The sequence below is a fragment of the Triturus cristatus genome, chromosome 3_1 (assembly GCF_964204655.1).
Source record: "Triturus cristatus chromosome 3_1, aTriCri1.1, whole genome shotgun sequence".
Taxonomy (NCBI): domain Eukaryota; kingdom Metazoa; phylum Chordata; class Amphibia; order Caudata; family Salamandridae; genus Triturus; species Triturus cristatus.
In genome coordinates this window covers 1,044,781,965-1,044,800,623 of record NC_140583.1, presented here as the reverse complement: position 1 = coordinate 1,044,800,623, position 18,659 = coordinate 1,044,781,965, and the positions used below count along the sequence as shown (strand labels likewise).

Here is an 18,659-nt window from a genome sequence, read left to right as displayed (position 1 = left end):
GTGAACATTTTATTTCATTGCCGAGTAGTATGAGTTTTTGTTGCATCCTGGTCTTTGTCAATGTCGTTTTTTATGTTCTTGTTAGAATTGCTTTTGTATATAAAGAGGTGTGGTGTTGATCAGCTGGGTGCTGCCCACGGTGAGATGGGTGAGTGTCCTGTTACTGGAAGTAGAGGTATTGTGTACTTGAATAACAATCTGTGGTTTGTTTAGGCGGCAGTGCCTTGCACTGAACAGTCAAGCACAAGAGGAGTAAATAATTCATTAATTTATGTTACGAAATCCACATGGAAACATTGCCTTCCAGCTCAAACCAACTACTACCGACGGATCTGTAACGTTCCCCTACATTATTTGCTCAGCGCTCTGATCGCGTAATCCATCAGATCACACCCATCTATTTAATTGAGTCCTAAATTAAACTAAGTGTCAAAGTGGGTGTTGAGAGTAGAAAGAAGTTACTTTAGCTCCTTGGGGCAAAGGTTGGTGTCACTTGTAGATTTTTTTTACCCTTGAAGTGGACTTGAAGGTGCTCTGCCAGCCCAACCGAAGCAGCACAATGCATCACCTTGCAAGACTGCATCGGAACTGCTGCGCAGTGTACCCCTGATGCAGGACTTTGCATTACAGCCCATCGGAACTGAAGCTGTGTGTTGCATCTCCATGCACAGACCTCTCGTCGCCACTGCATCTCCTCAGAACAGTTGCGGCGCGACAAATCGCCATGCACAGACCTTGCATCGCCACTGCCGCTCGCTCCCTCTGCACAATCGCGACGCAGCTTCATGTCACACAGACACTCCTTGTTTACCCGATTTGGACATCCATCCTGGGCAAATTTTAGATGAAAGTTTGTGTCCTCACAATAATTCATACCTTGGTTGTCGAATGAGGTGTTGTGCGATAGAGCCACAGCATTTCATGCACTGCATTGCTTATATCACACATTTGTTTTCAACAGCTTACTGTACACATTGAACTCATACACTATTCATGTTCTCCACCAAACCATTAGTTTGGGGATGATAAAGTGCACTCAGAAGATATCTCCACCTTGTTTCAAAAGCATTTGGAACTCTTCACTGACAGATTGTACAGCATTATCGAAGACGAAACAAGACGGAAAATCTTCTCTAAAAAATCCATCTTTTACAAACTAGATTGTATTCTTTGAGCTTGCTTCTCCTACAAAACTAATCTCTGACCAATTTGAATAATCTGTACCAAGGCATAAAGTTGATGACTTGGAAGTGCGTTAAAAGGACCGACCAAATCAATTCCCCAAAGTTTCCCATGGTTTCCTTGATGTTTGGTGTGGAGGTTTTCTAACTTTAAATCCTTTTTCCCAACTCTGTTTCAAATCATGTATTCACTTATCTGTTCATCAACCTGCTGGTTTTTGACTCCGTCCTTGATTTGTGTTCTTACTGTCCAGAAACCCACATTGCTAGCATCCACTGTTCACATTCACTGCAAGCTGGGAGTCTTAGGGTTTGAGAAATCTTGAGCCAACTGACCGTGATTTGATCCACTCAAATGCTCCCTAGCACTGGTTGTCTTAGTTGATTTACTTTTTTTCTCTCCAGTTAGTCATCGGTTTGGCATGCTATGCATAGTCTGGAATGAGACTTGAGTAAAACGCATAGTCTAATAAATGATTTAAGACCAGTTGTATCAGGGGTGCATCAATTATGACTGTAACTAATCTAGGTCTCTGTCTTGCCCCATTTTCATAGACCATGTACCCTAAATGTCGAACTTTATTTCTCTACTTTCATCTCCATGCCATGCATGACCTTCAAAAACATTTTTTATCACCACGTCAAGTTCTTCTCTAGGGGACAGCGTATACTAGGCCATCATAAAAAGAAGCTATACATTTGACTTCCTTAAATGGAGTAAACCTAGTTCTCTGGAAGACAGTCTGCCGAATAGAGGCCAAACAGCATTCTATAGAACTGAAACATACCAGTTGGCTAGACAAATGTTGCTAAATGTCTGGATTGAGGAACAAGTACCACCTGAAGGTATGCTGATGCCAAATCAAGTTTTGTGAAACTTTTAGATCCACTGATCATGGTCAGCAGTTCAGTATTCTTTGGAAGAGGAATTAATTCCATCAGACCCTCCAGGTTTTCTCAATTTTGCAAATTTCATTTTTCCCTCAAAATCCGATGACTCTTGTGATGCCCGAAATTTTCAGAAATGCTGCCGCAAAAGAAAAAAAAAAAATGAAGGCGGTCTCCAGTGTGGGGGGTGTGTATTTTTTCCTGCTTCCATGTATCATGAAAACTCTGCCCGTTCAGGCGAGAAACCATATGGAGATCCATTGTTTTGTTTTAGCCTGGAGCATTAAACCCTGCTCCATTCTATTTGGTCTCTCACCTACCTCAGGGTGTCCTTGCTGGCACTGATTGGCTCTGCAGGTATTGTCACGGGCAGTGGTACTGGAACAATTTTTGGAGCGGGTTGCTGGTCAGTGGCTCTAGATTTCCAAAACTAACAAAAGTCTTCGACAAATGCAAAGTGCGAGTGCACTAAATGTTGCACCTGCTTTTTGGGTTTTTTAAAGTGGAAAAGGTTGAATAATATGCCAGAGTAGTTTAAGCCATGTGAAAATCATGTAAATCACACCAAAACATAAAATTAATGCAACTCTTTTTATTGACCCTACTCAACTGTTTCCATAAGATATCAGCAGAGCCACTTGAATTATGCAGCAATGGAGTCCCGAATTATGCAGCAAGGTTGAGTAAATTATGCGGCAAGGAAAGGCAAATAATATGGCGTGATTAAGCACATTTTGAGACCGCATTAATTATTTTACCTTAAGTATACTTGGCCAATTCCAGTTTTACAGCTTACTGCGTAGTCCTTGCACCTCCAACAGGTGGTGAGACTTTTGAGCTCACAGATCCTTTTAAAACTGCCAGTGATATGGAATACACTGGTTCTTCAGGATGATCTCTGTGGATTTTGGAAATGTGTAGCCTGTAGTTTGTAGTAAGCCAAAAGACTGAAGTCTTGAAAGACATATACTTGCCAAAATACATAGTCATTGGGCAGCATCCACATGTCGCTGCTTTATCCACCCTCAGCGACTCTTCTCCATGTTCAACTTTCAATGAAGATCCTATTCTATTACTGTTGCTTATGACATCATATATAATGCTGCATGACTGTTCAGCCCATTGAATCTGTTTCTCATAACCTTAACATGGACAGATACTATAGATTCATCTCCAGGGCAAATACAGAAGAAACTCATTGTGGCAGTGGTGCTTATGTTAATCGTATACATTAGGAGAGAAAACGACTGGGCAGAATGCAAGTTGTCGAGAGGTAAACATCGGGGAGGGTATTGACTGTACATTAAAGTTTGAAGTGAGAAAGAATCTGATAGAATTGTGAGAAGAAGAGTTAGAAGGTTTGAAGTACGGGCGGTTTAGAATGGAAAACTTTATCAATTGATAGGCGAGAGGAACATCGTGGCTCTTATGTTTCTAGACGCTTTGGATAGGGAATGGGAGGTTGAAGGGGGAGTGTTTTATGTTTTATGTTAAGGTTTTGAGGGATGAGGGAGAGACACAAAGTATGGTACAGTTATAAATATAGCATCCAGTCTTTATTTTGGGTGAGTTCAAAAAAAGTTCTCATTTAACAAATGTTTTTTAACCACTTTTTAGATACCCCTGAAGGTGGTCTCATATGACCGAAACGCATTGGGTTAACTTGTATAATACAGAGGAATGAAGTTTATACGTGCCTGTGAATAGGCCTGGATGGGCAATTCCTGCGCTAATGAAAATGCTTGAAAAAAATAACTTTACATCCTTGACGTGACGGATAAAAATGGATTTAAAATGGAAAATAAATGGGATTAACTTTGAAAAAAATACGGAGTACGTGTTTCAATGGACTACAAATGTGTATCAGGCTGTGCAATTCTTTTGACACGCAGATGCGCGTGTCACTTTTTTGATGAATCGTATTTATTTAGCATAATGTATGCAACGTTTACCCACAACAATCTCTTGAGAAATGATAAATAAACGTAAGACTAAAAGAACCCTACCAAAGAAATAGTCAGGCTCTTATAAATATGTGGTCCGAAAACTGTTTTAGTGACTACTCCTTAACACGTTATACAAATGCAGTCTCCCGGCATGTGCGCCTTCACCTATGACATACTTGTGGAATCCTTCCCCCTTGTTCCTCCTACAATAGACCTGGTGATGGTCGTGGTCACAATCTCTAGCGGAACTATTGCTGCATCTGATGCACCGTCCTGGCAATCATACCCGTTAGTCATACAGGTACAAAAACTCCTTGGTAGGTCACTTTTTAGCAGTTTACAAGCACGCTGTGCAGTCGGCTTCTGAAGACACTCCTCTTCCCGTTAGGCTGCAACTAAGATCTTAGCATTGTCCCAGAAAAAGTAAAACTCTGCCATAGACACCTCCTGTTAAATCCTATAAATATAACGCTTGGCCAAACCATAGCTGGTTCTTTCCCATCTTTTTTCAAACAAAGACTTCCCCCACTGCATCCACATTGACAGCTTTGGGTATCGTAGTTGTACCAGTGATTGTTGGGGTGCCTCACAGATGCACGCCATGCCTTAAACAAAATTAAACACAAATTCTGCTACTTTTATATCCCTGTCTAGGAGGCTAAGCTGCATGTCAAGGTGGAGAAATGAAATTTAAATGCAGTGTCTATCCAGCTCCTTGTTTGGGGAAACCTGTTTTGCTTTCCATTGTGCATTAATGCTACCAAAATGTAGGCCATCATTTGTTTACCCTTGGGCTCAAGGAAAGGTGGATTTTTTTTTTTTAAAGTGGACAACAGTCTAAATTTAGAGGTGAAAACAAACTTTGCTACTTGTCTCACAGGCTTACTTGTGTGAGTATTCAAATCACTGAGGTTAGAGGTACTAGTGGATTATTCCATTGTGGTGCTTGGACATTCACTGCTTCTTGCTGCTGCCTCGAGTAGACCTAGATGCATCAGTCTCTGGCTTCTGCTGATGCTAAACCTGTTGTCCGCTATAGGAAATTTCCTGCAGCTAATGGCTCATTACATATATTTGTGCCCAGAGAGGTCTATGGCTGACAGAAGGGACTGGTGCAGCACATCAGAGGAAGAGCAGTCTATGGAGTAAAGGCAGTTTTGAATGTATGGATTAAATGGGTGGACTTATTGCAATACCAGAAAAATCATCCACTATGAATAAACTGACATATCAAAGTATTGGTCATTTGGTTGAATATCAAAAATGTAAACTCCTCTGAATTGACTGAGGGATTGCAAGGACTTGGTTTAAAGTGCGCTGCTTAGTGCATAAGACCACTGGGCCGAGGGCCAGACCATCTGCAAAAATTAGCATTCCCATTATATGTGTAACACCTCTTGGTATTTCACAAACACACACATCCTCAGCCAATTAGTCTTAAATAACTCAAACTTAACCAGGAACTTGGAAGTTAAGCATCCTAGACTGTGAAGTATTATAGCAGTTAGAAGTCACACACACTTCAGTAGAGGCCTAAAGATTGAATTTCTTTGGCAGGCTTGCAGCTGGCTTCCATGCAAACTGGACAGTGATTGAAGAATATCAGATTTCTGGCAACCTTTCACTAACTCTACTTAAAAGTTTGCCTCCAGACAGCATATGTCTGCCATCTCATCTTCAGCACGCTGAGCTGACAAAAAGGTGACAAAAAGTGATTCACAAACACCTTTTATAAGTTGTACTTAAAGTCTTTAGCAGTAGCAACAATTGTCCAAAACCAAATACTGGTTCTGGAAGCATTATCATGGTTTACATCACAGTGATGTAGACCGGTGTACTAGCGCTATCTACAAGAGTAAAGTGTCTTGAACCAGGCACATCTTTTTCTTTTCCCTTAGTTTGCCAAATTCATATTTTTCTCACCTCTGACAGACTGTCCTCAGACCATTGCCCGAAGTTTAAAGGCACTAACTGTTTCCAAGTATCCATTGCTTAAACATGACATATATGCAGGCTTGACAGCACACAAGCATTTAAGTAAAAAATGTCTTGTCATCTCCAAGTCATTGCAATGTTTACAAATCTTTATTTTTGGGCAGGGCAATTTACCATCTGCCAGTATATTGATGTAATTCAGAGAAGCAGCATACATTTTAGGGATGAAAATGTCAAGGCATTACATTCTAAAGGATACTTTCATTTGTTAATGAAATAATCTCACCAAACCATAGAAAGGTATGGTTGTAGCAAAGTGCTAACTAAAAGTTAGCAGTAAAACGATAGATTGGAAAATAAAGGTGGTGGGATAATCTGAATTTGGGGGCCATTGTCCTAATGCCACAGTATATGCTTTGGATTGTGTGAGTGGACACGTTTGCAAATAGCTTTCTACCTTTCACAGTGCTTCAATGTACAGAAGTAGTCCCTTCTGCTTTACGTTACACCATGGTTGAGGATGAAGAGTAAGAAGCCCTTATTCAGCAAGAGCCTGCTCTTTTTTTTTTTTTTGTAAAATCTTTTTTATTGGTTTTATGACAGAACATAACAAAAGCAGTTCACAAAAGACAGGTCTTAAAAGTGCATTCACGTCTGGGGTGTCGCAGCACCAGGAACCTACAGAGACAGCAGGAGGACTAAACCAATATACTTGAAGTCGGGCACCAGCCATTGATTAGACCGGAATCTCTAGGCCAGACAGCCGGGCCTGCGGAGGCTCAACCATGTCCCCTCGGAAGGTGTTCCACAGTGACCACACCTCCCCCCACTTTCGTGGGCATCCTCGTGCCGTGTATACCGCCTTTTCCTGTAGCATGCACCAGTCCATATCGGTTTGCCAGTCCACCAGTTTAGGTGGTGTCGATGCTCCCCACAGACGGGCAATATTCCGCTTTGCAACCATTTGCCCCAGCGTAACCCAGAGTCTCCCCCGCTGGGGCAAGTCCGTAGGCTCCCAAATGTTAAGCAAACACCTCTTGGCCTCAGTGCGAATAGGAGTCTCCCATATCTCACCCATGCATGACACCACTCGCCTCCAATACCGCTGCACCCTAGGGCATTCCCACAAAACATGGAAGAAGGAGCCCCTCTCTCCGCACCCCCGCCGACACAGTCCCTCCCCGCCCCATCGCCTGTAGCCTGGTGCAGGAGACGTATACCCTATGTAGTACTTTAAGCTGCACCAGACGGAGTCTAGCCGAGATTGCGACTTCCCTAGGGGAGGCCGAAGCGGTGGTCCATTCCTCGTCATCAATCTCAAGGCCATCCGCCATCCACTTCTCTTTCAGGGAGTCCAAAGGATCAGGGGGGTTGTTAACCAATTTCTTATATGTGAGCGAGATGGCATGCTCTGGCATGTGGCCATCCAGCAATCTGTCCTCCAACGGGGAGGCCTGCGGGGGTCTGGTGCCCGAAGGGATATTAGCTCGGAGGGAGTGACGGACCTGTAGATACCTAAAATAATCTGTGCGCGCCAGGACGTAAGTGTCCTGGAGATAGGCCAATGATCTGACCCCCTCCGGCCCCCAAAGGTCCCCCACCCGGGAGATCCCAATAAGATCCCAGCTACAAAACCCCTTTGTATGACGCAGGCTACCCAGCCTCTCCGATAAGAGCCTGCTCTTTGAAAGCGAAGCCCCTCCACCCCCTCACTCCAAAAACATGGTACATCCAGAAGCTAGTCTACTGCAGTTGGTTGATCGGGCTATTGAAATTAGAAGTGAACATAGATGCAGCAATACCTAGCTATATTGAAGGGCCTATGTGCTGTCCATAAATGGTGTCACTAATGCCAAGGCCCCCACACTAATAGACCTCCTTATGCAAGGTCCATCTTTCTGTGTATACACCTAAACTCCATGGGGCATCCACCAGTCAGGCACTCATAAAACCACATTGACTGGATTTTACAGCACATCAACGCTGCAGCCTAATCAAACATTGCCATCCTGATACTAACTGCTTGCCAAGTGGAGCACCATTAACTGCATCTCTGTTGGTGATATGACGTCACCACTGTTGCTACCCTAGGATTCTGGAGAACTTTGTTTGGGCCCACTGAAGTATCTGCAGTCTTTCCTGCTCCTGTTCTTCTGCCTCTGGCTCATTTTCGCATCCTCTTGGTGAAGTGCTGTGTGATGGTTAGCACGGTGTTCAAAAAGGCTTGGTCAGGGTTGTGCTGGTTTTTGATTTCTCTGCATTGCGACTAGTTGCTGCTCTTGTTGCACTTGTACTCTTAGAGCTGTGACTTAACCTGACCACACAACTCTGGAGAGCAGTGCAGGCTGAAGACTGTTTCCCTGCTGGCAACAGGTTCAGATATAGACTACATCTGTGTAATTGACACGTCGGGCAAAGTTATCTGATGTAATTCCACCATATACAGAAGGCAGTGTGTTCGCTAATCCTGAATCGGATGACTCGAGACAACCATGTTCTAATTATAGAACTAGATGCAGTAACTGCTATTCAAGAAACTAATTGCATACAGTCACCAGGTAATTTGTATTCTTATCCCAGTCATGCTTTACTCTCTGCAAACAATACACAGTACTGGATAATAACTTTTAAATCTATGGTGATTTAAAACAGACCAATGCCATGCAATTTCCTTTAAGGCAAGGAAATCTCAGGCAATGTTTGAATGCCTCTACCTAATTTGCTCCATGCATCCCGTGCTCATGGTTCCTTCCTGGATGCTCTCGCGTACAGGCAGATTATTCCACACATGAAGGACAGCCTGCAGTGCACCTAAGTGACCTAAAAAATGACTTGCTAATCACCTACCACCCATTCTTGAAGTCCTTTGAAAATGCTGGCACACACAAACGCTATGAGATCAAACAGAATCTTGACTGCTTCCCTCTTTCGATCATTTTACTGCATCGGGACTCACTCTAGACGTTTGCATTGACACCCCACTTGTTTAAAAAATAAAAAAATCGCAAATTTACTTGATTTTCAGTCTTGGTTATAAAAATATGACATTTGCCATCTCCCTCTTCTATTCTGCCCAGCTGACGGTGTGCTCAACTGTTGAGTGGAAATGTACACCTCCACATCCTAAATGGTGTTTGAAACATTGTCCTGTAATGGTTCACATTTTATACCTGGTGGACAGAGACCAGTAACTGGTCCAAAGGAGCTCCTCAAGATCAAGACTCCTAACTGTGTCCTCTGTCATTTCACAAGCTTTTCCACTCTCCCCATAAAGTCCATGATAATCCTTTTGACTGACGAGGCATTGGAATCTTCTGGTATGCCTGTGATGTACAGCTCTTGAGAATGGTCTGACATTGGTCTCCAACAGGTCCTGTGTTTTCCAATGATACAAGCCTGGATGCATATGGCCTACCTTAAACTTGAACCTGACGAATAATTTGTGCTCCTTGCAACTGACTGATTTGAATCTTCACAACTTCACTCTTGGACTTATTGACTTTGCCAGTTCCCTGCATTCAACTAGACTACTGCCTGTGCCAATTGGCCCTACTGTGTTGGATGAAGCCATTCTATCATAAAAACAACTACTATCCAGGATCAAAACTTCCTATCTCAGTGGAGGCATATTGAACAACTTTCCTGAGATCCCTCTGGACCGGCAGAGGAGCCTCCTTCTTGCAGTCACTTGCCTCAAATTAGGACAGGCTGTTGCTACCCTCAAAACTACTGTACCTCTTGTTGCCTGTAGACATCACTTTAAAAACGTAATGTAAACCCTTGCGACTGACAGTTCAGGTAACCCAGGACCTCTGGTGATGCATGCACACCTTGAAGTATTTGTCTCATGATAATAACTGCATTCCATTCCAGATACCCTTGACAATTTTCTTTGATTTCCACCAGTAACTGAAACCACAGCTCTTCAACATTTTCTTTGTGGGTAAATCACTCCTGATGAGTTACTCCCTCTCTTTCGTCCTTCCTGTAAGCTTCACCCTCCACCCATCCCCTTGTGGATACTTCAGGGTTGCTAGGTTTTAAGGGGATTTGCCATATAAATCACTATACAAATGGCTATTCACAACTACTTCATAACCTAGCGAATTCATATTTGGTAATCATTAAACAATGTTTTGGTGATCTACAACCTTGCTAGCTACTATCAATACAGCTCGCTTTTAAAGTATATGAAAACCAACTAAAAATCAACAAGACAATTTGGCTAGAGCAAGCCCAGATTCCGAGGGTGCCTTGGGATCACACAATTTGCGAGAATGCTATAAACAAATGACATAACTTAAGCTCCAATTGCTATTGGCGTGAAAAGTTAAAAAAAATGAATGGAAACATTTCAAAAGTGGCCTGTAGCAAAGTAAAGGATGTCCAGTTTACCCGACGGGTACTTCAAAGTTTATGAATTCTTGATTGGGCTACAGGAAGAAAATGAAGGGAACTTCGGCTGTAGTGGGGGCGTAGGTTGCGTTGTTAAAATCATACCGTGTCCCTGCCACTCTGATGCCACAAGTTCAAAGTAGACACAACACAGTTGAGAGAGCGCTCAGTGCAGATGTCACTTCCATTAAGTTTTTCTGTGTCTAGGCTGACTAAACTTATAGACCATATCTTCAAAGTTTGGATAAAGAAAATGTTGTTGCAAAAACGAATTTCCCTTTCATGCACTGTAAAATAGAAGTATTTTGCCGTTTCTGAAAGGGGCTGAAAGTGTTTGTGTAAGTATTTGGAAAAGCAACCTTGGTGCTTTTCGATGCTGGTAATCTAAACTGAGTTGGCCAAACCTGTATCGTTTTAGCAAGATTGCATGTTGTGTTTCTCTTTTAAGGTTTTGCCTGCTCAGCGCTATGCCTGAAAAATGTATTGTTTTTAATATAAACTTAAAAGGCACTTGCATCCTGTCTCCACTCTATCCTGGCTACTCCTTGATTCCTGTACTTGCCACTTACCTTTCCTCCATTTCAATTGACTTTAGCATATTTTCCTGAATTTACCAATGCTTCTCTTATCAGTTTACTGCCGCCGAAATACTGTTAACATCTGCTTTGGTGGAACTATATTTTCATAAGGTTTTGCCTTTTACTCTTGCCGCAAATCTATTCAATGTTTTATCACCCCAAGTGATTGTTGTTTGCATAGAATCACGGGATGTTAAGCGGTGCTGTCGAGACTAACCAGGATCCCCAGCTGTTGAGTCAGCAGCTCTGGCTGCTGCGCCACATCATCTCCACTTCCTTGTTATCTGTCAGAGCTCTTTAGTTCTTCCGGATGATGATTGAGGAAAACAGTTTTTTAGGTCTCGGCTAGCGAAGGCTGCGCTTGCACAGTCTCGCTCGCGAGATTTAATGACTTGGAGAAGAGGGGCTTGAACCCGCCCCTCTTCTCTCCTCTTCTCCATTGGCTGGCCTCTTAAATGCTGGCCAGCCATTGGAGAAGAGGCTCGTCTCTCAAAACGAGCCCCGTCCTTTTTGGATTCGGGAGCGTGTTTTTTTTCGTTACTTTTCGCTGGGCGTGTTTTTCTCTCCTCCAGCCAATGGCAAGAGGAGAGAAAAAGAAAAACACGCCCCCGAATCCGCTGCTGCGTTTCTCCGAGGCATTTCTGCTTCACCTCGGAGAAAGGCGGCGGTGTTAATGGCGTCCTCCCCCCTGCTGTTGGCTCCCGTGTTCGGCTGCTGATATACTTATATACTGACACGAATGTGAACTTTTGCTCCATCAGCGTGCACTGGCATGCATTAGAAATACTGATCCGAATAAATGCCTGGCATTGCTAGCCCCATCCCTGATCCACTGCGTAATTTGGTGCTGCAGCTGCACTTATTTTTCCTATTTAAATCACTAAGCAAGCTCTATAAATTCAATCACAATACAATATATACAAAATACAAATAATGCATAATACAAAGACTGGTATATATTTTAGAATAATATAATCTCTTATCCAGAAATGATGATGCAAGTAATGTTTATATAGCAAATACCCCATCCATGAAAAAAGGGTACTTTTGAAGGTTTGATATTCAAATTGATAAAGCTTCGTTTTTATTACACAGGCTCGATTTCACATAAATAACTTTAAATACCCTTACAAATCTTAATTTTATAGTAAGGTTTCTTTCGGAGTTATGAAAAAGTTGTAGTTTCAAGATGGCAGCCATATCAGTTCGCAACCTAGCGAACTACAGATTAGTGAGCGATCCACCAGTCTTCTCTTCCTTTTGTGTTTCCGTGGGTGGGACTTTCTCCAGGCAGGGCTATTCACTCACGCGCACTCGTCCTTTCCTCCTGTTCATGTTGTGGACAGTGCCAGACGTCGTTGAGGTGAGACACCGTAGTATTGAAGCAGTAAGTGCCTTGTCTGATTTCAGAGCACCGTGCTTAAGAGAGTAGGAGCACATCACTCTAGTCATGGACGGAGTAAGCAAAGGAGTTGGGAGCGACGCTAGCATGGCTTAAAACGACACGTCAGCAAACAGTGGTCTGGAGCAAGGGGGAGGGGGCTTGTTTTGATGTTACAAAGGGACTTGGTGGCCGTGAGACAGTTTCCCGGGATACTTGGTGACTGTGGTAGAGCACACAGACAGATGAATGGGAGAGGAAGTATGTTGGTCTAGGTAATGCATGGGTGGAGGGTTTAGGATGCAGTGACTGTAGAGGCTTCACACTCTTGAGGCTTGTGGTGATCAGAAACGAGGTGGCTGATGTGCACGTAATTTTATGTGTGGAGTCCTTACACAGAGCGCTCACCGATGGGGTTGTGTTAGGCGCTAGGTACACGTCATCAAGGGCTTTGGGGCTGATCAGGCTATCACCAACTTCGGACATATTACATCTCTTTATGTTCATTCTTTTCGTGAGAAACCGTGCGGTACAAAACTAATGTAGGTGCACATGGAAGAAGACCGAGTAGTAAACCCAACATCTCTTTACATTTGTTTTGGCTGTGCATTTCGACGACACTCAATAGCTCTCCAAAGTGATGCATTTTACATCCCCAAAATGCTAAATCATTTCCCATTTGGCTGGCATTGGGTGACAGTTTGATCGGCGCCACTTGCACTGGTCTCCTTCGGCCCTTCCCGCCTCCTCCATTACCATACACTCCTTGGCCCCTCCCGGCCATCACCTACCCCCCCCTGCCCAATGGCTCCCGGGCTCCCCGCTGAAACTGTGACCCACCCAACCAGCCTCTGAAGGACGAAAGGCTTCGGGATAAATACCACGCAACTCCTGCCTACCCCCCAGGTCTTCCCCCTGTTGCTCCTGAGCACCACCGCGACCGACCCTCCGCTAAAGGCCGCATGGGTCACCTATGCAACGGGCGAAGCCGGGGTGCAGCAGCAATCTGCAGGTCAGCTATCACCAAGTGCAACCACCCCCGCCCTCTCCAGCATTGCTCCGTGTACCGCGACCCTCATCCCTCCCAGAGAGCGCTTCACCCTCCCGGCTCTTATGCACCACCGTGGCCCTGCAGCTGTCCGCACCTTTATGCCACCCACCGATCCCCCCCAGCCCCCCTCCCACCCTCACCTCACACCATGTGTGTGGGTGTGTGTGGGTGTGTGTGGGTGTGTGTGGGTGTGTGTGGGTGTGTGTGGGTGTGTGTGGGTGTGTGTGGGTGTGTGTGTGGGTGTGTGTGTGGGTGTGTGTGTGGGTGTGTGTGGGTGTGTGTGGGTGTGTGTGGGTGTGTGTGGGTGTGTGTGGGTGTGTGTGGGTGTGTGTGGGTGTGTGTGGGTGTGTGGGGCTGTGTGTGGGGCTGTGTGTGGGGCTGTGTGTGGGGCTGTGTGTGGGGCTGTGTGTGGGGCTGTGTGTGGGGCTGTGTGTGGGGCTGTGTGTGGGGCTGTGTGTGGGGCTGTGTGTGGGGCTGTGTGTGGGGCTGTGTGTGGGGCTGTGTGTGTGTGTGGGGCTGTGTGTGTGTGTGGGGCTGTGTGTGTGTGTGGGGCTGTGTGTGTGTGGGCGGCTGTGTGTGTGTGGGCGGCTGTGTGTGTGTGTGGGGCTGTGTGTGTGTGTGTGGGCGGCTGTGTGTGTGTGTGTGGGCGGCTGTGTGTGTGTGTGTGGGCGGCTGTGTGTGTGTGGGTGTGAGACCGGCCTCACGGCGTTGCCCTCCCCATCACCCAGCCAACCTGCCACCACCCTCAAGACACGGCCTCTCCGACTCCGGCCGCCCCAGCCACCCAGATCCGAGGGCCGGCCAGAGCCCTGACAGACTCGACACCCTACCACGCATGTCCGCCCGAGGGAGCGGGAACCCTCGAACCAGACCCAGAGGCGCCAGCCCAGTCACACCTCGGGTCGCCTTCCCCGGGAGGACTCGATCGGCCACCAGGCCCCTGGGGAGCAGGCGCCTCCCCTGCCGAGCGTCTGGGGTCCCTCCCAGACCCACCTGAAAAGACCAAAGAAGTGAGCGGCAGGAAATCCCGCCGAACCCCCTCCGTCACCCCAGTCCCCCCTCTGCGAGGACTCCGGACTTCAAAGAGCCAGCGGAGTATAACAAGGGGTGCCGGAGAAACGAATGCAGAGAAGACCTGGAACCATCTGAGCCTGCTGACGCTGTCGCGGCTCCTGAACGCTGAAGTCACCTGGGCCTGCTGAGTGACTCGCGGCCTCTCGCTATTGAACCATCTGAGCCCTGCTGACGAGGTCGCGGCTCCCGAACCCTGAACCACCTAGGCCTGCTGAGTGACTCGCGGCCCCCAGCTATTGAACCATCTGAGCCTTGCTGACGGAATCGCGGCTCCCGAACTCCGACCACCTGTGCCTGCTGAGAGACTCGCGGCGCTCCCCTTGAGGACGACTCGGTAAGAGATCGCCCAGAGACACGACACCCTCCGGCTCGAGGATTGTGAGCTATCCGCAGGGTATTTCGCAGAGACACTATCTTGAAAGACTGTCTCGCTACCCCCATTCCCCACGACCGATTTGTGGTACTAAGTGCCACTGCTGTACTGCTTGCATCTTGGATCATAAAGATCCCTTGAAAACATCGATAAAAGAACCTATCGTCCTACAAAGAATACGTGTGGTGTCACTCTGTTCGTAGTGTATATCAGGGTGTGCGCGCCTGGTTCGGCCTACGTGGGAGAGGTGGGTCAAAGGGGTGGGCAAGACGGGCATTGAACCCCCCTCCGGCGAACGCCTTTCCAACAGTGGGCGGCTGTGTGTGTGTGTGTGTGTGTGTGTGTGTGTGTGTGTGTGTGTGTGTGTGTGTGTGTGTGCGGGCAACTCTGTCTGTGTGTGTGTGCGGGCAACTCTGTCTGTGTGTGTGGGCGGGTAACTCTGTCTGTGTGTGGGCGGGTAACTCTGTCTGTGTGTGGGCGGGTAACTCTGTCTGTGTGTGTGTGGGCGGCTCTATGGGTGGTGGGTCTGTCTGTGGGTGGGTAACTTTGTGTGGGTGGGTGGCTCTATGGGTGGTGGGTCTGTGGGTGGCTGTGTGTGTGTGGGTGGCTTTGGGTGTGTGGCTCTGTGTGGGTGCAAATGCAATAGGTCTCGCATTTGAGTGATTTAAGCTATTGACATTGTAAAAAAACAATGCTGTTTCTTTAAATGTTTTTTAAAAACAAAAACATAAACAAAAATAATGTCCTGAGCAATGCCAATAGCTTTAACTTTAACAATGCCGAGACCATTGCATTGTAAATGCTTGTTATTCATTACATAGGCGAAACGGATGCATTACCAATGCTTGTTTTAACTACTTTTTTTCCTCTATACTAAATTTGTGTCTTTTCTTCTGATTTATTTTATTTGTTTTTTTTAATTGCAAAGTGAATTTTCACTTGTTAGTTAATTCTACCTTTTGATGTAATACAAAATGATTAATAAAAATACAGAATGAGCCAAACGGATATTAACGGGTAGTATGAGATGTATGTATTAAAGGCTCCGCTTTACTGTGAAGCGTAGAAGTGGTGGAATATCAGCCTGTTGCTGAAGGTGTCATGCAGGCCAGTGCATTGTCTTTGAGTTAACTTTGCACTCGCTGTGCAGCTTATTACTTTGAGCAGTAAGCAGGGCGTACATGTTTGTGGGCGGGGTAGATGGTGGGCAGACTGAGAGGTATATCCCATAATATATATTCCTATAGGGTAGGAAACATCTCAGAAATTAGGGAAAATGAAGCTCTTGAACTCTCATCTACCATAACTATTCTAATTCCAAACTCCTGAATGCAAATGATGGATTAGGCTTCCCTATGTATATCCAGGCAAATTCTGCAGTTTTCAAAATTAGTTTTAATTATGAAGAACTGTTACAAGAGGAGGGGCATCCTGCTGCCCAAAGTATGTCCCTGTGTTCTATAAACATTTACTTCTCTGCTCTGTCTTGAAACCCCAGAAGAGACTATTACCGTTTAATTCTGTACTCCTTTGTTTGTTGTTTGAATGGTCAGTTATGGGCAAACCAAGACTGTTCGACCATGCTTCGCTGGATAGGTCATTTGTGGGCTCATATGTTTAGCAAAGCAAGTGTATACCCTGTCTCCGCCTTTCGTCGGATGTTTTATCTTGCTTCTCTGTTCTGACCCCAAAGTTCCTATTAACTTTTTTATTTATTTTTTTAATTATTTTTGCTTAAATTGAATCCAATTTGTTATCCTTCAAGTAAGGATATGTAGAATATGTTCAGTGGCTGTTCTGTTGGCATGCAACACAATAAGTCACCTGTGACTGGTGGGTGACCTGGTTCAATAGGAACTCTGTGCCTACAACCCTCCTTTTTTTAAGTCGCTAAAGCAATGAGTCGTTTTCATACGGACGGTCTAGAGGTTAACTGGTGTGTCACATCTAACCAGTTACCTATCAAGTTTACATGCTAAAATCGGACAGCACTGAGGTTTAAAGTTCTTGTTCTTCTCTTTCCACAGCTACGCCTCAACAGCATCAAGAAACTGTCCACCATTGCATTAGCACTGGGCGTTGAGCGAACTCGAACAGAACTCCTTCCTTTTCTTACTGGTATGTAAAATCTTGTTAAACCTAGGGATAGTATGCATCATTTACTACGGTTAACCTCGTTATTCACAAGTTATCTAACTTTGTTGGCCAGCGATGGAACTATTGTCAAGACTGCGTTTAAGTAAGGATTAATTTGAAGCGTGTCTATAGAATTTTATAAAATGTCGTATCCCCCCAAAAAATGGAAGCTTAATAAATCCCTCCTATTTAAACCAAACAAAAAAACTATTTGTTGCTTTCACTTTAAAGAAGCAGGGTACCAAATGTTGACAGCAGCCCCATTATAGAAGATCTCGGATAACTAATTTGATTAGGACTCCTAATATATTAGGGGTTTAATTCTGGCAAGGCTCTTATTTTCCCACCTTTCTGCAAATCTACATACAGAGATTAGAATTAAGTGGTAAACTCTAGTTCCATGGTTGACATGCCATCTAAGTCTGTGCACCTCATCAGACCTGCATGTTTAAGGGTATTCACAAAGGCTTCACCAATTTAGTCAAACTGGAAAAAGTTCGAAATTATTTTCTCCTGACAAGGGCAGTAGTACATCTTTTTTACGTAGAGTAGATTAAGGGCGTAGGGGAACTGATTTTGTAGTTGCTCAGCAAATTTTTCCTCTATCAAATTTGCACATCTATTCTTGCTCGTGCCAAAATGCTTGGGGTATGGTTTCCAGGCCTACCTCTGTAAACTCCAGTGAATTCCTCAGACTCGTAAATCTGCATCCATACATGTCCATATAGATATGGGTGCACTTGTGACGTTCTTTATTTTCATGCCAACCCAAAATGGTTTTAAAGTGATTGTCCAATATTTCATTTTTTTTTTTCTTTTTAATACCGGCCTGCATCAAACAACTTCTACTAAATGATGCCTCAAGTAAATGGTTTCCAAAGTTGCACGATAGCTTAACAAGATTCCTCTTTTCCAAATTTTAATTTTTATGTACATTTTATTTCTAAAGCAAACAATCCCCAATCTGCCTTTCGGGCTTCTGCATGTATTTACATTTAATCAGAGAGCATTCTGGGAACATTGTGAGCAGCCTCTCACTGTTTTGCAATTGTGTTCATGCTGGAACCTCTGTCACTAATACTAGCTGAAACCACAGAAAATGGCATTTCTTAATGGTGCTTTCCTTCATAGTAAAGGTTTTGCATTCATATATCATATGTTCAACTTTAAACAAATCTTTACTTAAATGTATGCCTTCCTTTTTCACAGATCAATACAGTCCTACTGAAAACTGACAGCCAAAGAGTTTGTGCTGCAGGGGTTTGAACCTACTTGTTCAACTGGCAAAATATACATGAACACTTGTCGCTACCTCCAAACAATATGTCCTGGGCATCTAGAGATGAGAATTCCACTCCATTTTGCTGAAAAGCAAAATGCTGAAATATTCACTTCTCTAGAGGAGAACTTGATGAGGATTTATTTAGAAAATTGGCTATACAGTGCAAGCATATTTTTTCACGTTGAACTCCTCTTGATGTAGCTTATAGAAAACATGATGATGTAATGTCTGACCTTCCAATTGTGAAAAGTTAAATGAAACAAAACATAGTTTCTCTTGAGCAGGTTGCAACCAACTGACTGTTTGTTCTCTGCAGATACGATCTATGATGAAGATGAGGTCTTATTGGCTCTTGCTGAACAGCTTGGGAGTTTCACAGTCCTTGTTGGAGGTCCAGAGTTTGTCCACTGTCTGTTGGTAAGGATTACGAGGTCAAATT

General features: G+C 44.5%; 1 protein-coding gene across 1 annotated transcript in view; it reads left to right on the top strand.

Moving 5' to 3' along the window:
- PPP2R1B (protein phosphatase 2 scaffold subunit Abeta) overlaps positions 1-18,659 on the top strand; it is a 206,360-nt gene that overhangs the window by 49,077 nt on the left and 138,624 nt on the right. The window contains exons 4-5 of the mRNA XM_085645800.1: positions 16,830-16,920; positions 18,537-18,637. Of these exons, the coding sequence (XP_085501926.1) occupies positions 16,830-16,920; positions 18,537-18,637 (192 nt within the window). The remainder of the gene's footprint in view (positions 1-16,829; positions 16,921-18,536; positions 18,638-18,659) is intronic.